General features: G+C 33.5%; 1 protein-coding gene across 1 annotated transcript; it reads left to right on the top strand.

Annotated features, from left to right (window-relative positions):
• The first annotated feature begins 973 nt into the window (after positions 1-973).
• On the top strand, positions 974-20221 carry LOC127721354 (protein unc-93 homolog A-like). Its single transcript, XM_052228108.1, has 4 exons — positions 974-1330; positions 10661-11592; positions 15017-15287; positions 17025-20221. The coding sequence occupies exons 1-4, from the start codon at positions 1315-1317 to the stop codon at positions 17324-17326; spliced, it is 1521 nt and encodes a 506-aa protein (XP_052084068.1). The 5' UTR covers positions 974-1314; the 3' UTR covers positions 17327-20221.
• The last annotated feature ends 7239 nt before the right edge of the window (positions 20222-27460 follow it).

Here is a 27460-nt window from a genome sequence, read left to right as displayed (position 1 = left end):
GACCTACCTTCATCAGGAACGCTCAAAATCGAACATTTTAATGTTTATAGGGATGCATAAATACGTAGAAACGTGAGGACCTACACATAACAAAAAGTGACCTAAACAGATAACAAAATTCGTCTAAGGTCAATTTTGATTAAGAGTGTTGGAAACTTAGTTTCTTAGTAATTTCTTAATCTATCAACGGGGAATTTTATTTTAAAAATATGCGTTAAATCGTGTCAGTATGATGTAGAACAATGTCTGGAATCTCCAGATATACTACTATATCCTGCAATCGACCTTTCTACTATACTAATACATGTGTACAGATAACACAAAGCGATATACGTATACTAGACGTATATAGTCTCCTATAGTATCCTGCTTCTGTTGCGAGCGAACGGTTATGTCAAATTACTGTTTATGTCACAGTTCAATTTGGGGTCCTCATTGCGGTCCGCGTTTAAGTAATGTCGATTTCTTTCAGAAACAAATTCAACAATTGGGATGGAAAATATGTAAAAATTTAATTGCAGGGTAAAGACAATAACTGTTTAGTGTCTTTAAATACCAGCTGTATTTGTACTCGGCTCGAAAAGGGAGTAATAGCTCGCTAAAGCTCGCATTACACCTGTTTCTTAGCCTCGTACAAATACAGCTGATATTTAAAGACACTAAACAGTTATTGTCTATTTATTTATATATCGAATTTTTAATAAAGAATCAAGATGCTATTCCAGGATTTTTTAAGTGGGACGTAATACCAGAAAACCGTATATAAACCGCCGAGCGGAGCAAAACGATTTTTTTTACCGATTTGATAGTAAAAAAAATATTATTTTTAAATCTAATGGGGGCGTACGCCCCCTCTGGATTTAATAGAGATTTATATACATGTACATTGTACTTCAAGGTTTAATGCGTTCATGATGTATTGCAAAATAGAATTGTAAACAAAATATGTATTGTATTGAAACGTCGGGATAACCCTGAATGACAATGGTTCATTTAAATAACCCTATCATCATACTACTTATTTCATTGTATTATGGACAAGACAGAAAGAAGTGTGAACTACGTCTGATTTTTTGCATATATATTTTGGAGCCAATAGCATTATTGACACTCGTGCTGCGTTCTGTTTCTGTTCTGTTCTGTTTTAACTTATCACTGTTTTATGTGGACATTGTCCCTGTTGGAACCTATAGGATTATTGAAACTCGTGCTGAGTTCTCTTATATGTGGACACTTTAAGACTAGCTTGATATATGATTAATAATCCTATTGTTGTGGAATTCTGGAAATACTTTTAAATACCATTGAAAACTAATGTTGAGAGGAAACGGTAAGCATTAAATGTAGCATAAACACTAATTATTATTATTAAATTGATAATACTATAAATAAGTTATATACGAATAAACAAATATACCGAGTAAAAAATGTTTAGCAACATATATGTTAGTTAAAAAACTTAATACAAAATTTTTTTGATATTGCGGAAATTCGTTTTTAATAATTTTTCTGTCGAGTGCAAATTGCATCTTATGCTTTTTTTTTTAATGTGTAACACAAATCCAGTTATTGTCATGTTTAGAAGTAATGAAATATACATTTATAATTTTTTGTCGCTAACATTTTTTATTGACTATAGATAAATGATTTTTGAAACTTAAAATGAATGCTTTTATTACTCAAGTGTGACAGGTCATTCATACCTTAAAATAGCCGCAAAAAATAGATGTATTTACAATCGATAGTGTCGATTTTTTTCAAATTTATTATCCCTATTTTTAGTTTTGAATCAAAATTAATTTAAACAAACAATTCTCCCACAAGCTGCATGCAGACTTCAATTTGGCTTCACATGTAATTAAACAAATAAATAACTGCGAAAAATATTTTAGAATGGAAAACTCTGAATCAGTATTTTGTTTTTTCCTTCTGCTTGATCAAAATATTTATTTCATCAAATGTGGGAACCAGAATATTTCTGTTTAGAGAAAAACCATAACCAGACCCCACCCACCAGACCCCCATCCCATTCGACCCCCATCCCATTCGGAGTAGAATGAGCGTTCCCTAAATGTAAGTCTGATAACACTTCGAGTTAGGAAGATAATTAAAGCGCTTGTTTTATTCTTTGATAGAACTTTATGATACATATCTTGCTCTGTCTAAATTTAGATAACAGACCTTTGGTATACAAAAATTAATATTTACTGTGACGGTTAGTCATTAATTGCTCGAAAGTTTGAAAGAGGATAGAAGATTATAATGGACCACTCAAAACCAATTAGTCAAAGCAAAACAGCCGACAGCATGACCAAAAGAAACAAAAACAAATAAGTGTCCTTGTTTTTTCAAAAAGTCAAAATCAAGAGTAGCGAAACATCCTCAACAGGGGCGGATCCAGCCATTTTTAAAGGGGGGGTTCCAACCCAGGATAAAGGGGGGTTCCAACCATTTGTCCCCATTCAAAAGCATTGATCGACTGCTCAAACATGTAATGTTGGTTTCTTGGCGTCCTCTACGTTTTTGTATGTAACAACCTTGAAAATATGTGATAGCAAAATATATCAAACGACTGGGCGAATCAAACCATATTGACAAGCTAGTAGATCAGACAAAAGCATTCTTGCGTCGGGCTCTTGCACCACTGTCCCAGTTTAAGGGGATAGTTGAGCGCTCGCTTACATGTTTAACCCCGCCACATTCTGTATGTGTCTGTCCCAAGTCATGTGCCTGTAGCTCAGTGGTTGTCATCGGTTGCTGTATTCATATATCTTTTTCAATATTCGCGCCAGGTCAGAAAGAAGTACATATTTTAAACAAAATTGTTCCTACGCATAGCTATAAATTTGTATATAAGTAAAATATTTGGAAAATTTTTGTATCAAATTAAATCTTTAGGACTTGGTATCACCGAAGAACCATTGTTGAAAGTTTCATTTGAGTAATAAAAACATATATGAAATAGAAGTAGGAGGGCATATTAAGCCTGTTGTTTGGATCAGAAGTACATGTTTTGTACCACCAAATTTCCGGGAACCAGTGCGTTTGTTCATTTTTTTCAGCAAACGCTCGCATAATGTATAGTTTGACATGAAATAACTGTCACTTCATTTAAACTTAAGACCATAAAATTGCAGTATTTAACATAGTAAGAGGGGCTATATGAATTAGTGGTTTTATTCCTTCAATTGGGAATAGAGATTCGCACAATGAGTAACGTTTCGAAAATGTAATATTCATAGGAAAAACATTTTTTTTTAAATGTTTGTATGTATATATATATATATATATATAAACAAGTCTAAATTGAAAACAACGTTCAAACCTATGATTGCGTTGGATAAAAACCGCAATTTTCATACGTGTGCATGCGAAACAAATTTCTAGGTAGAGGGGTCTAAATACTGCACAAACAACATTTTCCGAAAGACCAAATGAGTGTATTTTAACAAAACGCATTTGACTAGCAGGTCGAACAACTGATGTTCTTAAACCCTGCCGACTGCCATTGGCGATTGCGAAATAAACGGATCACAAGATGTAACAAAATAGATCTTATTATTAATTTATTACCAAACAGAAAACAATAAACTTGCGGAAAAGATGGTATACCTATATATATACTAGTCAACAAAAGAAACGATACAAGGCAATGTATTTTCCATATATAATGAAATTGGATACACTGTACCAAGGTTAATAATTGCCCAATTGGTCTAATATTTACAGCGTGTTATTTTCTTATCAAAACCATTGATTCAAGGCAAATACGGGAATTTTTTTTTTTTGCAATTTTCGTTATTTGAAAAATCGTATTTTCACCCAAAAATAAAAAAATCGATATTAGAACTTAAGACTTTAAACTTAAACATGGTCTGCTTAAACTTTTGAATGCCTTTGCAGATATTTGAATACTTAATTCTCATCTTCGAAATTAAGCGCCGACTTTTGTCATCATTTTCCGCAAAATAAATTTGACCCCTGTGTTCAATAACACGGTATTTTCTCACTTTCCAATTTGGTCAGATTCTTTTAATCATATGCATTTGTTTTGCAAATGAATGTTTTTCATTGGATAATTTAACAGTTTTTCCTTTTTATTATATTTTATGATAAATTGGAGTTCAAACTTGTGTATCGTTACTTTTGTTGACTAGTATAGCTGTACACAAGTTAAACATGGCAATTTAGTTCAGACATAAAACGAGTCAAACATGTTATTTACGTGCAGTTTACTTCCAAATATAGAATGTTTATAATATGATATTTCAAACAAAATATTTCATATCGAGAAATCGGTTGCTTTTAATGTTGTTCATATTTCAATGTCTGCATTGTTTTATCTAGATATATTGAGATTATCTATGTTAATGTCGATTCAACAATTGGTACTGCAATTTTTCTTTTTCATTTTTTCACGTTGTTTTTATTATATGGGGTACATTAGAAAGTGATTGAAATTTTATATAGTCATAGCTTTATTACTATCAGCTACCAAATCGACGAAAGGTGTACTCGAATACTGTATATAATAGGTAAAGGTTATCTAGATATACGAAGATGTGGTATGAGTGCCAATGAGACATCCAAGTCACAATTTGTAAAAGTAAACCATTATAGGTCAAAGTACGGCCTTCAACACGGAGCCTTGGCTCACACCGAACAGCAAGCTATAAAGGGCCCCCAAAATGACTAGTGTAAAACCATTCAAACAGGAAAACCAACGGTCTAATCTATATAAAAAACGAGAAACGAGAAACACTTATGAACCACATCAACAAACGACAACCACTGAACATCAGGTTCCTGACTTAGGCAGGTGCTGTATACTTGACCGATTGTTTTCATACAACTTTTTCTTTAGAACTGTATTTGTCTTTCTAAGAGAAATGACAGAGCATAAGTTCAATTAATTGTCAGAAATTCTTAACATCTCAAGATACAATGTATCTATATAATAATTCTGATTTAAGCACAGGGGGTCGTTTAGTAGACGACATTTACAGTAAAACCTCATCTGACTCCACTAAACCAGGCCCTGAAATTTAAGACTGCATTACGCATTTTTTGAAAGAGGAAAGACAACTCTATTATTACTTATACGTACCTATTATATTCTTATGGTACCAGTTCGTATTACAACTCCAGTTTCAAAACAAGTAGTGAAATGAAATAGTCCATTTTTTTCTGATTTTTTTTCTGGACTCATTTTTTCTGTTTGATTAAAAATTTATGCTAAATTGAAACATCTATTTAGATGTAAAAAAAAGTTGCATCTTTTTGTGGATATCAAACCAGGAAATTGGAAGATATCATGTTTACTGGAAGTGGTGCGGACTAGTAAAAACAGCAAACAGAAAGTAGAAAAAATTAGTTTTGACTTCAGGGTTTCATAACTTTTTATTCTTCGTGGCATGAGGCACCTTTTCCCCCCATTAAATCACAATTTCACACTATTACATACTTGATATGTACATGAAAATTATTTTCTATGTAGCATTTTATCTTAAAAAAATATATCAAAGATCAACTGTTTTGCATGTAAGCCTATGGAGCAGTCAATTGCAAGACTGCAACCTTGTTTCACCCCTGAGTATCGCTTTGAAGTATTACATATCATTGAGTTGCTGTTGCTTTTTCATCCAAATCACTTTTTATGGGTGCCACATGTGGAGCAGGATTTGCTTACACATTTGGAGCACCTGAAATCACCCACGGTTTTTGATTGGGTGTCGTGTTGCTCAGTCTTTAGTTTTCTATGTTGTGTTCTGTGTACTGTTGTTTGTCTTTCGGTCTTTGTAATGTTTGCCATGGCATTGTCAGTTTGTTTTAGACTTATGAGTTTGAATGTCCCTTTGGTATCTTTCGCCTCCCTCTTATGGCCAAAGTATAAAGATAGAGATCAGGTGCGGATCCAGCCAATTTAAAAAAGGGGGTTTCCAACCTCCGGAACACCATGAATCGTTCACATAATTAAAAAGTGAGAGACAGTTATTTTTATTTCATTAAAGGGCCCATGATAAACAAAGTGATTTATTACAATGATTTTTTTTTTTATAATTGAGAGACACAAATAATTTTGACAATCATAAAATTATATATTTATGAATATAATAAACTTGATTTTATGATCGTATATGTGTCAAAAAAATCATCGATAAAACAGATTATATAAAATATTAACCTAAGCAATAAGTCCTTGGTATTCATCTGATATAATTTACATGTAACTATGAATTCGGGAACAAAAATTTATTTTACATAATTACGCACGCATGACCAAAAAATGCAATTTTTAGTTTTCTTTACGAAAGTAAACTTTTTAGGGGTTGAATATTTTCTTCTCCAGCTTTTTTTTAAATTTTTAATTCAAATGATGAAATAAAAGGTGAACAGCATCATGCTAACGTCAACCATTGATCTATACATTATTTGATAGGGCCACACCAAATTAATTTCTACTTCTTCGGACACTTTCCGTAAAAAAAAGGGCAGCGAGAGAGCGAAATTTTTTTTATTTGTTTTTTTTTCGAAGTTTCATTTTTGGCAGGCGAATGTATTTTTTTCTAGCGAGCGATATTATTTTTGAAATATTAAAAAAATAAAATCTATGAAAAGCATTTTATGCAAGCGAGCGATCAGAAATTTACACTGTTTTAGTGCTTCATGTTTTTATATATCTCCTACTTCTTATATTACCCTACTTTGCTTCTTAATATGTTCTCAGACACCCTGTTGAATCTTTTCACAACATTTCTAGTACACAAATTGTTAACTAGTAGCAAAGCATAGATAATTTCGTGTAGTCTGCTCAAATAAAGATCCAGCTGAACATGAAATAGTACAACAGCATTGAACAGTTACAAATCCATGTTTGATGACAGTTATAATTGATGAATTATAAAAATAAAGAGATGTGGTATGATTGCCAATGAAACAACTATCCACCAAGGTTCAAAGAAATTGATATTTACAATTATAGGCAACCATACAGCCTTTAACAATGAGAAAACCCATTCCGTATAGTCGGCTGTAAAAGGCCCTGACGTGAAAAATATGAAATAATTTTTTGAGAAAACTAACAGCTAATTCATAACAAAACAATTTACGAAAAACAAATTTGACAGACATGAACCAACAACCAGTGAACCACAGGCTCCTGACTTGGGACAGGCACATATAGAATTGTATGTTGTTTCAAATAAACGTATGCAAAGCATATATGCATGTATAAAGCTTTTATATACAACAAGATGACAATTTATTAAGGACTGTCCTTCAAAAACAACATCAAGTATACTTCTACGTATTCAAATGCATCACACCAGATGCTATATATACTAATTAAACAAAAGAAACATTTTAATACATTCCACCTAATATTCATGCTTTGCTGAAGAATTTAATATCATTCAAGATGGCGGAACATGCATTGAAATGGCACCGCGATGATACTATCATATTTTTTACCTTTTTTTTTATCTTTTAGAATAAAAGTTTTTTTCCCTTGAAACTTTCATTTATATTTGTGTACCATTACAAAGTTATAAAGCATGGAATTCAACAAGAACGTGTTTATCATTGGTAATTGAATATAACACATCAATCCAACTTAACAATTTACAAAATCTTCTAAAAATAAGAATTTGTATGATTGTCAATGAGACAAACTTCCACCAGAGACCACATTTGTTGAGGTTTGTAACCAGTCCAGGGGTTAAAAATCCACTAGCCCGACGCCCGGGAAACAGCATTTAGGCCACGGGCAACCAAAACTTGTAACCCAATATGCCCGACGGACTAGTAACAAAAAAATCTTGGCGTTTCCAAAATAAAAAGTGGAAAATCCACACATCACTATTCTATCTTAGAACAGATTCAACTACATCATCCGGGATTCCCAGAATTTGAACTGATTTTGAACAAGTTTTAAAACAGAACAAATAACTCGGGGTGGATCCCGTACTTACAATATCGATTTGTCAGTACAGGGGGTATTGTACATTGCTTATGCAACCAGAGAAATATAATGTAACCGGACTGTACCTCCTTCTGAATAATTTATTGCAATATAAATGTGAATCCCTTTTGACAGGAGGAACCTGACTTTTGTCAGATATAAATTTGTAACATGTGGACATGGACATGTTATGGACGCCATTTTGTTTTTGTTTGCATACTGTGAAGAAGCCTCCAGAACCATGACCTAAACATTAACAGTCTTCAGAAAACTTAAACTTGATGCAATAATATTTCATCAATCATGATTATCTTCATTGATATTCAAATAAATTTGATTTTTAAAGAAATAAAATTTATAACAAATACAATTTCAGTTTACAGACTGTACTCAGTTTGTAATCTATTTATAGCCCACAATTAGCTTACCTGTGATAAATGAGGGTATTAATGCCCTTTACCGTCAGGCGTCAAACGGTCATTTACGGCTACCGTTAGCGTCAAATTGGTTAAAATTTTAGCGTGATTCGTCAAAATATCCTTATCGTGACTCGTCAGTGGTCTCCAATAATTATCGTTACCGTTATTTTTGGAAAAAATTTAACGTGATTCGTCAAAATCAGTCGATTTTTTTATCCGTTGTACAGTAGATTTTTGCAAATCGGACACTGAAAACTTATGTCAGCAAAAAAATATCCCAGTAGCATGAATAGCAGATATATTCAATTAATCGATAATTGTATATTCATTGAATATTCTGTAATAATGAGTTGACCAAATCCTGAGATGGTACAAGTCTTGAACACCGCTAAAGAAAGTATACATTTTATCGTCATGCACCAAAAATTACCGTTAACGTCATTTGGCAAGATTTTTTACCGTTATTCGTCATGAAGGTACCCTCATTACGACCCTCATAAATGTAAATATGGATATTACTGTACCTCGTTTATAATGTATCTGATAAAAATCACTCCAATCCTTTTATATAACCATGTATAGCAGTGGTCAAGACTTGTACCATCTCAGGATTTGGTCAACTCATTATTACAGAATATTGAATGAATATACAATTATCGATTAATTGAATATATCTGTTAATGGGATATTTTTTTGCTGACATAAGTTTTGGGTATCCGATTTGCAAAAATCTACTGTACAACGGATAAAAATTGTTAAGTTTATAGAATTCATTGTATTATGCAGCAAACTCTGGATTTGTAAGGCATACTCGGGCTAGCAGGTCAGTTTTGTTGGGCTAGTAGTTCTTCCAACAGGGCTAGTAAAATCCTGCCACCAATTAGCCCTGGGCTAGTGAGCTATAACAAAATGTCTTAACCCCTGTCTTCGGGATTCTCTTTTCATGCATGTTATTTTGTCATCATTCAAATCTTCCAATTCTGAGGCGTTGGTGCTTTGTGCCAAATTGTGATCTTGCACGGAGCACTTCAAACATATCGGTAAAAGAATCGTCCAAATTACATCCCACTGCTGTGTTTGGTAGTAAAGCTATTGTCTGCGTTACACTGTAACTACACATATTCCACTCATGTCTTACTTTTGGAATATATATCCTATTATTTGTCCAAAATACAAAAACGTTGTGAATGTTAGATCTAGATCGTTTTTTATGTCAATTTTCGTGTCTGTATGGCGTGACTTTTAAACGCACAACTGATTAAAATTTTGGTTATATAAATTTAGAGACGGACGCGCGCGGTTCCGTACTGGACGCGGTTTTTTTTTTAAAGTGCTTTTTTCTCATCGACCTTTCACAACACGCGGAAAATCCGACGAACGAGGTATTAATTTGACGGTGCCTAGGTATAATAATGACCGGACTATTTGGACTGTGCAGTGTGAAATTAATTTTTAAATAACTTTTTATTAGTTCAATTGTTTTTACTGTATTTTCATATTTTGCATTTATTTTATTTCATATTTTATTATTCTGGAAATTGTCGTTAATTTAGACATGAGTGTTTTACACAGATTAGGTGTCTTTATCTTTGACAAAGGACAAAGAACTTATTTCATTTAGTTTATTCATTTAATTATTTATTTATTTGTTCTCTGTGGCAATTTGGACAACAATTTACAAATCCGTGTCGGACACAATTACAATCTTTTAATCTATAATTGTTATTTCTATTTGGCATATGTTTAATTGCTTGCGCTTATTTATAATGTGAGTGTTGATATTTTACATTACATTTTTAAATTAGTTTAGATTTTATTGAACGGTCTTGCCGAACTGCTAGATAAAAGTTTAAGGAGTGAAACATTCCTTCTTGATTTCATATACTAGTAGTCGAAACGCCATCTTACCCGGCTATATGTACATAAATTTATCATGAAATCAACAAGTTATAAATAAATCGACTTGGGCCGAATCGACTTAGGGCCGAATCGACTTAAGGGCGGAACGACCTGATACCATTATAATACAGATTGCAGGTAAACATAAACTTTTGCTTTATTTTATCTTATACAAATAGACTCTCCTTTTATCTTGCTTCTATGAAATAACTGTTTACGCCCCCGTTTATTTCGAGGTCCTTTTCGCTTTCCGCTTTAAAACACGTCTCAGTCCTTACAGCTGAACGGACGTGCTGGATCAGCTCCTGATTATCTACTAACTACAAGATGTTATGTTGGCCTGTCAATAAATATTGTTTCATCTTTTTATATTTTGTTTTAGACGGAGAGGATCTTATGATAGACATCAAGGCAGCTAATATGAGCAAAGAAGAGCATAATGCGCGACAAAAGAAGAGAAGACAACTGTTGTTTAATTTCTCCGCCCTTTGTTTGATATGGCTGTTCAGTTTTACAGCGTACAGCGGATTGATAAATTTAGAAGCATCACTACATGCTGACACGGGACTCTACTCTCTATTTGCCATAACATTCGGCGGAGTGATTTCGTGCACTTTTGCGCCAACCGTTATTGCGCGGTTAGGACCGAAAGGTAGTCTTATACTTGCCTGTTTGTTCCAAACTGTCTATGTCATCGCTAACTATTACCCGAAGGCCTACATACTGATATCCGGTGGCGCCATTTCCGGTCTAGCTTCCGGACTAATGTGGACCGTTCAAGGATGTTACATTACTTCAATAGCGGTGGATTATCTTCGTTATGATATCAGCCATACATCTTTGGGTTCCATTTTGAGTAAACTTAGTGGAATTTTTTACATGGCATTCCAAAGTACACAGATATTTGGAAATTTGATATCATCGGTCGTGTTCCAGTTTGGTGAAACAACACTTAAGTTCACAAACAACAGTTTTTGTGGTGCTAACTTTTGCCCATCAGATATGAACATTCATGTACCTATGAACCGCAGTGAAAATGGAACCATAGCAACAACGCACGTGGATGCAGCGAATCATGACAGTGTTAACATATTGATTAGTACATATCTGGCATGTACGGTCGTTGCACTTTTGATTTGTATTTTTGGATTACGTCCCATTGAATCGAGTTTATCGGAGAAGTATGATACCTTCAAAGAGAGATTTGCCTCTAGTTGGGGCTTATTATTCAAAGATCTGAAAGTCCTGTTAGTAGTGCCGTTGTATTTTTATATAGGAATGCAATTGATCGTCATGTTTGTGCAGTTTACAAGGGTAAGAAGACACTTTTAACTTTTACTGTATTTATTTTGTAATTACATGAGCAACACGACGAGTTTTACATGTGGAGCAGGATGTGCGTTCCCTTCTGGAGCACCTGAGATCACCCCCGGTTTTTTTGGTTGGCTTCGTGTTGCTCAGTCTTTTGTTTCTATGCTGTTTTTTTGTGTAATGTTGTTTGTCTTTACGTAATTTTCTTTTTTTGTTCAATGGCATTGTCAGTTTGTTTTTGACTTATGAGTTTGCATATCCCTTTGGTATCTCTTGCCTCTCTTGAACTACCTGACTATCCCTGGTCTAAATAACGACTTGAGAGCAGTTCTACCCTAGAACAGATGCTGACATTTCTACCATAGAACAGATTCTGACATTTCTACCATAGAACAAATTCTGACATTTCTACCATATAACAAATTTTGACATTTCTACCATATAACAGATTCTGACATTTCTACCATGTAACAGATTCTGCCATATCTACCATAGAACAGATTCTGTCATTTCTACCATAGAACAGATTCTGACATTCCTACCATCAAACAGATTATGACATTTCTACCATAGAACAGATTCTGACATTTCTACCATAGAACAGATTCTGACATTTCTACCATAGAACAGATTCTGACATTTCTACCATAGAACAGATTCTGACATTTCTACCATAGAACAGATTCTGCCATTTCTACCATTGAATAGATTCTGACATTTCTACCATTGAATAGATTCTGACATTTCTACCATTGAAAAGATTCTGTCATTTCTACTATACAACAGATTCTGACATTTCTACCATTGAATAGATTCTGACATTTCTACCATTGAAAAGATTCTGTTATTTCTACTATACAACAGATTCTGACATTTCTACCATAGAACAGACTCTTACATTTCGACAATTGAACTGGTCATGACAGTTCTACCATAGAACAGTTTTGGACAGTTCTACCCTATAACTGATTCTGACAGTAAGTAGGTAGAAATATCCTGGAATATTTTAGAACAGTTATATGTCAGATTTATCTGCCAGATCCTAAGAGAGGTTAAAACGGTCCCCAACTGTAGCGTGTACAATCGAATTTCATTTCATCGTATGTGTTAAACAGATTTTGTCCTGCATTTTTGGTAACGGTTTTTATGTAATCCGTCATTCTATAATTCAAATTTCTACAGAATTCGTTGTCATTGAAATTCCCTTAATTCGTATAAAGATAAAAAGGAGAAAATGTGGTGTGATTACCAACGAAACAACTATCCACTAGAGTTAAAACTAAATGGTAGTAAGCAGTTATAGGCAACCTTCAACATTGAGAAAACCCATACCGTATAGTCGGCTATAAAAGGCCCCGACATGAGAAATGTAAAATAATTCAAATGAGAAAACCAACGGCCTAATTTATAACAAAACAATTTACGAAAAACAAATATGACAGTCACGAACCAACGACAACCACTGTACTACAAGCTCTTGACAGGTACATAAAGAATGTGGCCGAGTTAAACATGTTTGTGAGGCCCCCTCCCCCTATTCTGGGAATTAGAATTTATTGAAATCATATATTTTTAACAAACTTCTGTAGAAAACCACAGTTAGGTCATCAAAGTGAAAGGTGGTATGATGAAGCACACTTACAATATTATAAGACTTTAATTTCACTTTATTGCTTTAATGAAAGTGATGACTACACATCAAATGACTATAATAACTGTAATTGGTCAATTGAATGGTTAGGTAGAAATTTTTATATTATCACTTTAAAAATTTTCTTTTTATTTACATGAACTTTGTGGACTTAGCTGTGGTTCTTCTACAGCAGTTGATTAAAAATTATAACCAGTTAAACAGTTTGATTTGATGAAACAAATGCAAGTTGCAATTTGGTTTATAGAATTGTGAATAAACTGCAATAGGTGGTGAGGAACACTTACAATCAAGTCACTGTAATACGAAGTAGATTAAAGCAATTGGTTACAAAATAATACACAGAAAGTTAATGGGGTACATAACATATAGGGGAGTTAACTCTTTAAAAATCAGCTGAACGTTTAAATCACGTACTATTAGTAAATAGAAATCAAGCTTCTCAATGATCAAAATTAGTGTTTGTCACACTGCTATATATCAAATGAAATTATTCCTTTAAATTGTGTGGTTCAAATTTCTTGATTTTTTTTTATATTTTTATATTTTTGTTAGCAGGTCAAAGTAAATATTTTATCAAGATTTTATGAAAATTAAAGGAGCCAAATCAATTTAAGTAAAAGTGTTGGGTACCCCCTTAAGCAGCATATCATTCACCAAAACTAAAGTAGGCTTGGCTGCTCAGGAAAAGTACCAACTACATGTACATGCAGAGGAAGCCGGAGTGCCCGGAAAAAACCCAATGACCATCAGCAGGGAAACTGACAATCCTAGTCAATTAAAAATCGGAATTGAAAGCACCTGCCACGTGTTTGGTTCGAGGATTACAATTAAGTGATACTGTAGTTGAACTACTTATAAATAAGAAGATGTGGTATGAGTGCCAATGAGACTAATTTTAAATTCGGATAAGCGTATTGTGGTACATGTACATTTAACAATAGATAGATATAAGAAGATGTGGTATGAGTGCCAATGAGACTAATTTTAAATTCGGATAAGCGTATTGTGGTACATGTACATTTAACAATAGATAGATATAAGAAGATGTGGTATGAGTGCCAATGAGACCACCCTCCATCCAAGTCACAATGTATAAAAAGTTAACAATTATAGGTCAAATACCGGCCTTCAACACGGAGCCTTGGCTCACACCGTACAGCAAGCTATAAAGGGCACCAAAATGACTAGTGTAAAACAATTCAAACAGGAAAACCAACGGTCTAATCTATATAAAAACGAGAAACGAGAAATACCTATGAACCAAACCAACAAACGAAAACCACTGAACAACAGACTCCTGACTTAGGACAGGTGCATACAAATGCAGCGGGTTTAAACGTTTTAACAGGCGCCAACCTTCACCCTAACCTGAGACAGTAGTGTAACATTACAACATAAAAAGACGCACTATAAAATATCAGTTGAAATGGCTTAACTCGATAAAAAAAACATTTAAACAAAAACAAGTTAACATACACTGAACGAATAAGTTTGATCTATGACACAATATAAATACAATATTAAAACGTAGGTGCCTATATAACATAGACGTTACAGGTAGTGATAAAAAAGAAATAGGAACAGTGTTAGACCACTTAACCGGTGAAGAGGTCATTGATGCATAACAATAAAGTTTTATGTTTAGTAAACTTACTCACTTTGGATGATATTTTAAATATACACTATACTTGATTGATGCTATCAAATAGACCTATTTGAGACATGTCTGTTTTCTTAATTTGATGATAATGTCTTCTTTCTTTCTATATTTAGTCATTCACAGCTTGTAGACTCGGTGTGGGTTGGATTGGGTACACCATGCTTTGTTTTGGTGCCGCTGACACGATTGGGTCTTTGGTTTTTGGATATATTGGCAAATACACCGGACGAATACCGCTATTTTTGTTTGCTACAGTGTTGGAATTAGGACTTTTGGCGTTCATGATGCTATGGGACATAACGAACGACACATCACCTGTATTCTTCTTCCTTATACCTCTCTCATGGGGTCTGTGTGACTCAATATGGATGACGCAGAGTATGGGTAAGTAAATTCCTCATACCTCTATCATGGAGTTTGTGTGACTCAATATGGATGACGCAGAGTATGGGTGAGTAAATTCCTCATACCTCTATCATGGGGTCTGTGTGACTCAATATGGATGACGCAGAGTATGGGTAAGTAAATTCCTCATACCTCTATCATGGGGTCTGTGTGACTCAATATGGATGACGCAGAGTATGGGTAAGTAAATTCCTCATACCTCTCTCATGGGGTCTGTGACTCAATATGGGTGACGCAGAGTATGGGTAAGTAAATTCCTCATACCTCTCTCATGGGGTCTTTGTGACTCAATATGGATGACGCAGAGTATGGGTAAGTAAATTCCTCATACCTCTCTCATGGGGTCTTTGTGACTCAATACGGATGACGCAGAGTATGGCTAAGTAAATTCCTCATACCTATCTCATGGGGTCTGTGTGACTCAATATGGATGACGCAGAGTATGGGTAAGTAAATTCCTCATACCTCTCTCATGGGGTCTGTGTGACTCAATATGGATGACGCAGAGTATGGGTAAGTAAATTCCTCAAACCTCTCTCATGGGGTCTGTGTGACTCAATATGGATGACGCAGAGTATGGGTAAGAAAATTCCTCATACATTTTTGTACCTCTCCCATGGGGTCTTTGTGACTCAATATGGATGACGCAGAGTATGGTTAAGTAAATTCCTCATACCTCTCTCATGGGGTCTGTGTGACTCAATATGGATGACGCAGAGTATGGGTAAGTAAATTCCTCATACCTCTCTCATGGGTTCTGTGTGACTCAATATGGATGACGCAGAGTATGGGTAAGTAAATTCCTCATACCTCTATCATGGGGTCTGTGTGACTCAATATTGATGACGCAGAGTATGGGTAAGTAAATTCCTCATACCTCTATCATGGGGTCTTTGTGACTCAATATGGATGACGCAGAGTATGGGTAAGTAAATTCCTCATACCTCTATCATGGGGTTTGTGTGACTCAATATGGATGACGCAGAGTATGGGTAAGTAAATTCCTCATACCTCTCTCATGGGGTCTGTGTGACTCAATGTGTATGCCATGTAGACGCGCATTTCGTCTACAAAAGACTCATCAGTGACGCTCGAATCAAAACAGTTTAATAAGGCAAATAAAGTACGAAGTCGAAGAGCATTTAGAAAAATCAAATCCGGAAGGTTTTATATACCTAAGTCGACACAAAACATTTCATAACGAAGAAAAGTTGTTTACAACGCAACAACACAACTAAATCAAACCGCTGAATATACCTTATTAAAATGTTTACTAAATTAGAAAAAAAGTGTTAAACGCAACGTATCAATTTCTAAACAGAATATGGCAATAAAATGTAGAAACCGGTCTAACATCAAAACGTTGTGATTGGAAAACGGCACCCTAAACAACGGTTTTCAACCAATTCGCTGTTTCAGAATCTAATGCATTCTTGGTAATATTTTCAAAAGTGTACATCAAAGCGTCGTGATTGGTTAAAAACGTTCTAAACAATGGAAAATCAACCAATGACGTAACGTTTTTTTTTCATTTTGGGGTACGAACAATGAGATTACCCATAATCCTTTACGTTTTACGTTTTAAAAGTTTGAAAATACAATTATAATTTAATTACTGTTTAAAAGGTTTATTGAAATCTATGATATTAAAGTGACATGTAAAACAAATCTCTGAGTTAACCTTCATTTATGCTTTTCTTTTTTATTTATTCACAGCACTGGTGGGTTCAGCTTTCCATAAAAACCCAGAAGCAATGTTTGCATTGTGTATAGCGTTCCAGGCGTTAGGATCGGCCGTGGCTTACATATACAACATTTATATTTGTGAATATGTAAAGATATATATCGTGTGTATAACATTAGTGGTATCTGTTTTTCTTGTTCTAATTCTAGAAATACGGATCAGACGTGCAGATAAAATCAGAGAAAGCCAAGTAAAACCGGATAATTCAAATTCCGTAAAAGAGTCTCTGTTAAAACAGGAAATTCAAAATATGCATCCGGGAGATAGGGCATGACGGATAACACAATTCGCCATTTAGAATCTAAAACATTTAGTGATAAACTTTTCAATTGAAGTACGCAAAAACTGTTTGGTTAGTAACGTCTTATCTGCAACCTTGACATTAAAAGTTCAACAACAAATAGCGAAATATTTTACGTCTGTACATGAGTAACTTTTAATTGACCAACTCTTACAATTTGGACTTTTGTGATTTTCACAAATTCCGAATTCTAACTCGATAGTTAGTCCCACTTACTGGCCCTATAAGACTCCGAGACTCGAAGAGTCTATTTTTGAGTGCCCTTTTAACAATGAAGCAAGAGAAATGTTGTTTTTAAAGCTATATCAATTGAGCTTCAGTTGGCTCGTGAAAGTGACCTTACATTTAAGCTAAATATTGAACTTGTTGTGTCTGTACAGTCTCATATCAGAATTACACAAAGATACAGGACATACAATTAAAATTCTGAATCTCCACTTTATCACAGTTCACTTCAGTCCAGTTTTACTAACATTAATGTGCTGCGTCGGATAGAAATCGCCCTTATGCAAGTGCACGTATGTACATGCACATGTATAAGACTTTGATTGATTTTGGAACATTCAAATACGAATTAAATAAAAGATGAATTCTGGTCTGTTTTGTAGGGTTCTTATAACAACTCAATTTTAAAACAGTTACATACTTTCCGTAGAGATTTTTTTCAACTCGAAATAGGTTAACAATTGCATTGATATTCATTTTCATAAGGTCGTTTTTATCCGACGCAGCTCATTTCATATTTTATTGGTATTGTTTTTGTTTTTATTTTGTTTATAATTTGTATTACATGCATTTTTATATATTATGTTTTCGTCTTTATCAAATACACCTTGTCGAGATTTAGTCCATTCCGGGGAAAACAGTCATTTAGACAACTTCCTGTTTGGGTCAAATATTGCAAAAACAAAGGTCATCAGAAATCAGCTAAGGGAGTAACCCGAATAATTCAGTCGTTATATTCCACTGCTCTACGATGGCTACATTAACGCCTGAAGGCCTTGTCAATAAAAAAATCGTCAAATTATCATTCGGAATTACCTCGGGATTAACCTATCTCGATAACATTGAGCTATTAGCTGATTGGCTCTCTCCCACAGAGAGCACCAATCAAAATCCTGGATTCGTGACGCGTTTTTATTTGTATAGTATAAAGAATTCAGATCCTCGCGAGTGGGAGAGTCGATCACGGGGAGGGACTGAATTATTCGGGTTACTAAGGGAGGAAAAAGTTTGGAAAGTGAACATTTTAAAATTTTGATAAAGCAATTTTTAAAAGACAAATTGAAGCCATTAAAATGCTTTGATTGATGTGTTTACGATGGTTTAAACATGTCTCTATGAAAAGTTTTATGCACAATATATTGTTTGAACAAGGCCCCAGATAACTTCAACTGGTTTGAAAAAGTTGTCTAATATATGAATTAATCCGGATAGGCATAATTAGCGATAAGGTGTATTGTTCTTTGTGTTCATATTTGTTGATGGAGAAGACGTTACTGATGTTGTTCTGTATAACTTGTGTCCAATCCCTTTTGCTACTTTTGCAAATAAAATATGTTTAAACTAAGACGAGTCTTGCTGAAAAAAAAATATGGATTTACCAAGCTGACAATGAAAAATCACTAGTCAAGTGAAAACAAACAACTCGATGACAAAAAAAAAACCAAAAAACAAAGAAGACAAAACAACAATAAAAATTTCCATTAAAGAGTGGCGACAAGAGGGGTTGTCATACCGAATTCCCGAAAACATAAAACATTCTTTCCTAGATCCCGCAAATCTAAACATTTATTCTCGAGTCCCGATAAGTTCAAGTCTCGAATTCTCTCGAAAATGAAGGCCTACAGTACTCCCGAATTTCCGCAAAAATAAAGACCCAATCCCGACGTCCCGAAAAAGTTCCTCCGCTCCTCATTGAACATATTAAATTAATCTGATGATATGTTTCTGGCGGTTATAATTAAAATAATTGATGTCATAAAGTAATCACAATTATCCTTAAGTTTACAAATTGTACAATGTAGTTTGTTTCAATTGTTAAATACCAGTATATACCGATATAAATAAAAAAAATCTAAAAATTCTGTATTTAACGAAGGTAACACATTTAACAAAAAGATGTTAATCTCCCCCAAGGCCTGTATTATACATGTAAGCCACTGTAAAACTAAAAAGCAAAATTGAATTCATGTCCGAAATAGGGTTCATATGAAACTTGAAATATTTATTAAGGCGATATTCAAAACAGGTCTTTAATTACATTTAAATACTTGTTAGCACATACTTACAACTTTTAGCACATATTTACAACTTCTTGTCCAATCAAATTGCTTATATTTGCCTTCTAATTTTCATAGTACATACTTTTCCCGTGTACTAAGTAACTACGCATGAATGACCACAAGGGTAAGATTTCATTGTATCGTAATCAAGATATTTAAAACAAAAATTGCCACTGGCTATTTTGAAATAAAATGCTGTGTTCCAAATTAAATTAAATAGTTTGTAATTAGTTTTCACGTTGATTTTTAAATATCCTGCTATTAAAATCTTTGGATCTAAAAAATGTTTTTGACAATTGCAAATTTTTTTCATTTAAATAAAGGGTATCATCCATGCAATTACTTTGTACACAAAAAAGTGTGTACTATGAAACCTTGTGAAGGGAAATTAAAGCAACTTGGTGATAATTTTTAAAACTTTCTTAAGGAAGGTGATCTATTTCGTCATGAATTGATTGATTTATTGATTATCGGTTGCTTAATTTCCAGTGGCAAATATTTCATGCATGTTCAGGACGATGTCATGAATTGAAAAACTGTGATTATGTCTGAAGATAATGTGCCAATTATATATATAAACATATTCTGATAAATCTTTTAGTTTTAATTTGAAATAATAATAAAAAAAAAAACAACACAAAACCTATAATCTCTGATCTATTTGTAGTTGCTTTTTAATGCCTATATCTATGGGGACAAACTATCTAAAAATACTGCAATTTAATTATTGCCTGCTTTTGGTCAATTTATTTGGTCATCTTACATACTTACACCAGCAGCTACAATCTTTTCATTCTGGAGTCAAGGGCCTTTTGAAATCACTTTTACGACTTTGCCCCCAGCAGAGCTATAGAAAAACAGTACATTAACGGGTGTTACACGGACACTTTTTAGATGATACACGGACACTTTTTAGTTGTTACACGGACACTTTTTATGAATAGAATCACTCGTGCATGATCAGTGAGTTCATGGGCACTTTAAATTTCAATTAGATTTGAACTTTTTGTTTCACCGACATATTTCCTGTCTTTTTAATTAAAAATATTTACATTAGCATCAATAACTATATTTTTTTTCAAACAATTCCAGTAACTATTCATATTAGTACACTAAGGGGTTGACCATTTAACTTCAAAAGGCCGGTTATGGTTTTTTCCTAAAAAACACATTTTCATCCCCAATTTTATGAGAAAAAATATATAATGGTCAAGCAGATGACACTGAAAATAATGTTCTGGCTCCTGATTTTCCGAATACCGTATCTAATAGTGCTGATTTCGAAAAAAAAAATATTTGGGCGATAGCGTTGGAAAACTAAATAATTTTCTTACTCAGAAAAGAACACACCCCCTTTTGAAGCTAAATGGTCGGTCCGTAAATGTATTTTTTTTCAATATATGGACATGAATAGTATTCTGGACAATGCTGAAAGAAATGCTGGTACCAACGTTTATATTTCAATAAAAAGACAGGAAATATATATATAAAAATCAAATCTAATCAAAAGATAAAATCCCTATCAACTCACCAATGCACGATTGATCCTATAATTAAAAAGTGTCCGTGTAATACATGTTCAAATATGCAGCAAATCGTAAAGAAAATCATTCAACTTACGTCATCAATTTTGGACGGTAAGCTCTGATTGGATCATATAGTGACACGTGTTTAATCCTGATCAACACTATCAGAGACATAAAAACCTATAAGCATGAACATTTTTTTTTAATCCAAAACATATGCCTATATATATATATTATAACAAGACATGGACATGGCACATCCTGCATTTTTTTAACCCCCCCCCCCCCCCCAAATAAAATCAAATGGTAGCTTGCTTACCTCTGAAATCTTTTTTATACATTTCTTACTTGCGAAGTTGCATTTCAAAAAGTCTCAAATGTGTATAACATTCACCTTTAACTTGAAATGGTTCTTTTTATAAAGTTATTAGATTCTTGAATTTTTTGAGAAAAAACTCTCGGCTGAAGGGAAGTGAGAAAAAAAATTGAGTTTAAACTGTAACTTACATTAACTGGTATATGGCCATTTAAGTTTCTAATATCTTTAGTTTTGCTACCTCTTCTAAATGCAAAATGTACTTCTTCCTTCTTGAAACGTCGTACAAGTCAGATACAAAACAAAGGTAACAAAAAACAGGCCGGAAACAACCTGCCGTATAGTTTGTCTGCACTTGTAGTCAGATCAAGGTCCTCGGCTATCGCCTCGGACCTTGACCTGACTACTCGTGCAGAAAAACTATCCGGCAACGGTTGTTACCGGCCTGTTTCTTTGTTACCTTTGTATTGTATCTACTACATATATATATTTATTAAAGGTATTGGTCACATGACGTAGTTACGGTCAAGTGATTGTTTACTATAAACACGTGTGTGTGTTTACATCAAGCACATGGTGTGTGTTTATGTTCTATTTGATTGGATGGCATATACCCGCAATGCGGTTTTTACGGGTATATGCGCTCATGAGATTCGTGAAAAGCATGATTAAGTATTACTTAAGGGGTTCGTTTGAGAAAATAAAGTTATTCGAAGTTTGCCTATAGTTAACGTAGCAGCAGTTCGTTATATGTTTACCCACCCACCCACCCCTTTTATGAGTTGGTTATTGTTAACGTGGGCATATAAATATATTACACTATATTAATATGAATTTTTCCTCTTTTGTAGATAGTTTTTGATTGTGTTACTGTATATTCTATTATATGATTGGATTGGTAGTGTGCTTGTCTGAATTATAGTGAAGGACTTTAGTTTGAAGAATTGTGAATGTAAATAATATTAAAGGCTGCTACACCTGTAGGCACACTTATCCTATTTATGTGTTGTTTTATTTATTAAATAATTTATATTCGTTTGAGTTGGCGAATTAGAATATAATTTACAATGATACAAGTCTAGGTTAGTCTATGGAAAGGTATATACTATGAAATTTAGAGCGAGGGGCTTGCCCCGAGCTCTTAATTTCATAGTATATATCTTTCCATAGACTATCCAATTTAGCACATATTTACAACTCGAGTAATCTTTTAATTGGTCTATTGATAGTTTATTTTGGCTGACTACTTGTATCACAGGTGTTTGTAAAAAGGAGCTCATTAACGAAGTTTTGTAAATCTACTCACTAGTATTATTGTAAAATATGTGATTTCAAAAGGCCCTTCACTCCAGAATGAAAAGATGGTAGCTGCTGATGTAAGTATGTATACTGATATAAAGCGGTGTTTTACTATACATGTTCTTCTTACATGGCAAGATGACAAAATAAATTGACCAAAAGCAGGCAATAATAAAATTGCAGTGGAAGCTTTACATGTTTTGAAAACATTTTTTAATTTCACAGTAAAACTAAAGCTATAATAAATTTGAAACATAGAGATAGTTTGTCCCCATAGATATAGTCTAGCAGATAGGCATTAAAAAGCAACTACCAATAGATCAGAGATTATAGGTTTTGTGTTTTGTGTTTTCTTTTTTTTATTATTTCAAAGTAAAAACTAAAAGATTTATCAGACTATGTTTATATATATATATATAGGTGGCACATTATCTTCAGACATAATCACAGTTTTTCAATTCATGACATCGTCCTGAACATGCATGAAATATTTGCCACTGGACATTAAGCAACCAATAATCAATAAATCAATCAATTCATGACGAAATAGATCACCTTCCTTAAGAAAGTTTATCACCAAGTTGCTTTAATTTTCCTGCACAAGGTTTCATAGTACACACTTTTCTGTGTACAAAGTAATTGCATGGATGATACATTATCATAAAGATATCGTTGTACTCTAATCAAGGTATAAAGAACCATATGTATTACCCTTTATTTAAATGATAAAATTTGCAATTGTCAAAAACAATTTGTAGATCCAAAGATTTTAATAGCAGGATATTTAAAAATCAACGTGAAAACTAATTACGAACTATTTAATTTAATTTGGAACACAGCATTTTATTTCAAAATAGCCAGTGGCAATTTTTGTTTTAAATATCTTGATTACGATACAATGAAATCTTACCCTTGTGGTCATTCATGCGTAGTTACTTAGTACACATGAAAAGTATGTACTATGAAAATTAGAAGGCAAATATAAGCAATTTGATTGGACGAGAAGATGTAAGTATGTGCTAAGTGAGTAGATTTACAAAACTTCGTTAATGAGCTCCGTTTTACAAACACCTGTGATACAAGTAGTCAGCCAAAATAAACTATCAATAGACCAATTAAAAGATTACTCGAGTTGTAAATATGTGCTAAATTGGATAGTCTATGAAAAGGTATATACTATGAAATTAAGAGCTCGGGGCAAGCCCCTCGCTCTAAATTTCATAGTATATACCTTTTTATAGACTAACCTAGACCTCGTCCAATCATATTGCTCGTATATGCCTTCTAATTTTCATAGTACATACTTTTTCCGTGTACTAAGTAACTACGCATGAATGACCACAAGGGTAAGATTTCATTGTATCGTAATCAAGATATGAAAATAAAAATTGCCATTGGCTATTTTGAAATAACATGATGTGTTCCAAATTAAATTAAATAGTTTGTAATTAGTTTATAAATTGGTTTTCAAATATCCTGCTATTAAAAATTTTGGATCTAAAAAATGTTCTTGACAATTGCAAGTTTTTTTTTTCGTTTAAATAAAGAGTAACACATACGGTTCTTTATACCTTGATTAGAGTACAACACTATCGTAAAATTGTAATAATTTATCATCCATATGCAATTATACTTTGTACACAAAAAATGTGTGTACTATGAATTATTGTGAAGGGAAATTAAGGCAACTTGGTGATTTTATTAACTTTCTTGGGGAAATTGATCTATATTTCGTCATGAATTGATTAATTGATTATTGGTTGCTTAATGTCCATTGGCAAATATTTCATGCATGTCTTGAAATGAAAAACCGTGATAATGTCTGAAGAGAATGTGCCACCTATATATATATATACATATATACATATTCTGGTAAATCTTTTAGTTTTTACTTTGAAAAAAAACCACAAAACCTATAACCTCTGATCTATAATTATTAATAGTTGCTTTTTAATGCTATCCGCAAGACTTTCTACGGGGACAAATATCTATATGTTTCAAATAATTTTAATTTATTATAGCTTTAGTTTTACTGTGAAATTGAAAAGTGTTTTCAAAACATGTATAGTTTCCACTGCAATTTAATCATTGTCTGCTTTTGGTCAATTCATTTTGTCATCTTACCATGAAAAGAAGTACAAGTATAGTAAAACACTGCTTTATATCAATATATATAATTACACCAGCAGCTACCATCTTTTTATTCTGGAGTCACTAGGGCCCGTTTTGAAATAACATATCTTACAATGATACTAGTGAGTAGATTTACAAAACATAAAATTCGTTAATGAGCTCTGTTTTACAAACACCACAGTCCTGTGATACAAGTAGTCAGCCAAAATAAACTATCAATAGATCAATTAAAAGATTACTCGAGTTGTAAATATGTACTAAATTGGATAGTCTATGAAAAGGTATATACTATGAAATTAAGAGCTCGGGGCAAGCCCCTCGCTCTAAATTTCATAGTATATACCTTTCCATAGACTAACCTAGACTTATGCAATAGATTAAACGAAAAGGATAATATATCAAATGCATGAAATGGGTTATGTAATAAAATAAATAAAAAGGATGATATTGTTTAACACTTGACCAGGAGGCTATACAATAGTAGGTCAATGTCCAAAAAATATTAACATTTTTGTAACTATGACGCTTAAAAACCGGGGATAGGCAATGTATACCGAAAAGTGACGTTTTATGGCATATTTGATAGATTTTTCATATTTAAGCTTGAATTTGAGCGTCTTTAATGACCAAATCAGTTCAAATATTTGACATAAACTAATTGAATCGACTGAAGTAGACACTTAAGCGTTTAAAAAATGTCAAAATCTTTCGTCAGATGTTCTTCGAATTTTAGGCCTAAACTAGCCCTTACCAGACCTTCTCCTTTGTAAGATGTTACTACGTGTGAAGAACGGGCCAATAGGATAAACTACAAACTGTATTTAAAATAAGATAAAAGAAGAAAAACATTTTTTTTATTTAAAAATCTTAACCAGAAATTATGACACCTTGTAAATGAAATACATTAATTGTATACAACTTAATGTGTAAACTGGTTGGCTGACTGTTGATGTTAAATTAACGTTACTTTTAGTACTCCTAGATGTATCATGGAGGACAGTCGTTATTGGTTGGGGATACCGGCGAGCAGGTAAACTGACAATCCTTGTCAATAAAAATCGGAATCGAGTGCAACTTGCCATGAGCGGTATTCGAACTCACAACCTCGATGTTGGCATGCTTGATATTTCCTCAGAGATCACTCAGTCCCTTGAAGTTTAAAAGTAAAATAACAAAAATACCGAACTCCAAGGAAAATTCAAATCGGAAAGTCCCTTATCAAATGGCAAAAATCAAAAGCTCAAACACATCAAACGAATGGAAACAACTGTCATATTCCTAACTTGGTACAGGCATTTTCTTATACATGTAGAAAATGATATTCATACAATCCTAGTCTAAGGGTTTTTAAAAAGATAAGGGCTGTCAGAATATTGACCAATGTATTTGCTAATACAAGCATTTTCATTTTCAGTTCTAAACATAACGTATCTTATTACCTTTAATGTTAATGCAATTGTATACAAATACAGTTCTTTTACAGAGTTCTCTCAAAATCTTTTTTCCCTGGTGATCCCCAAAGAAAACCTACTGGTCCTCACTTTTATTTCTATTGCACAATATCAAAGTGGGGTAGGTCCTTTGCAAAATGATGCTAATGTTACATCACTTCAAACGCAATAAGTGAATCAGCCTCACATGTTTAACCCCGCCGCATTTTTGCGACTGTCCCAAGTCAGGAGCCTCTGGCCTTTGTTAGTCTTGTATGTTTTTTTAATTTTAGTTCACTTATATGTTTGGGAGTTTAGTATGACGTCCATTTTCACTGAACTAGTACTCATTTTTATTTAGGGGCCAGCTGAAGCCCGCCTTCCGGTGCGGGATTTTCTCGTTGTGTTGAAGACCCATTAGTGGCCTTCGGTTGTTTTCTTCTCCTTGGTCGGATTGTTGTCTCTTTGACATATTCCCCATTTCCATTCTCAATTTGATCATTTCGCGCACTTAACACAGCACTTAAAAAAATCCTTGGCAGATCTCTGATGTTACATGATATAGTAACACAAAACGAAAAACCGGGGTAATCTCAAGTCTTAGACTAGATGTATTATTTACTTTTGTTTTGGTAAGTTGCTATCCAATAGTCGTTTACCAATTACACGCTTTTATTCATACATTTGTGTAGTTAGGGGACGGTCATTTTATATTCTGGGGTCGCGGGTGCAGAAGATTTTTTTGCAGATTGACTATTCATTTTCACATGTTGCTACGCATGCTTATTTTTTCCGCGGATAATATTCTTTTCCAGCCTGTCTTTCAGCTCCTACCAGACCAGTATGTTAATTTTCAAAATCTCCCTCACCACTCCCTCCGAAAATCAAACGCTCTTCCCCTTATATCTCAATCAACAAGACAATCAAATAACGCTACATAATGCTATCATCTTCTTTCAAGTGAACTTAAACTTGACCTAAAGTGATAGACCTGCTGGGTTCTTGGGATACTCACTAATGTGTTAGTAACATTCAATAAAGAATATAGCCTTTTAATTATATATGTGTCATAGAATTAAAATAATCTATGTTTCTTAAAGCTTACAGTATTTAGGTCA

The sequence above is a fragment of the Mytilus californianus genome, unplaced genomic scaffold (genome assembly GCF_021869535.1).
Source record: "Mytilus californianus isolate M0D057914Y unplaced genomic scaffold, xbMytCali1.0.p SCAF_12, whole genome shotgun sequence".
NCBI lineage: Eukaryota > Metazoa > Mollusca > Bivalvia > Mytilida > Mytilidae > Mytilus > Mytilus californianus.
Note: the sequence above shows the minus strand (reverse complement) of the source record. Positions and strands in the feature narration are given on the sequence as shown.

Bases quoted from the DNA above. Each gene is read 5' to 3' on its own strand.
- LOC127721354 (XM_052228108.1), top strand. The intron at 11,593-15,016 runs GTAAGAAGACAC...TTCTATATTTAG, and splicing joins TGTTTGTGCAGTTTACAAGG to TCATTCACAGCTTGTAGACT. The intron at 15,288-17,024 runs GTAAGTAAATTC...ATTTATTCACAG, and splicing joins ATGGATGACGCAGAGTATGG to CACTGGTGGGTTCAGCTTTC.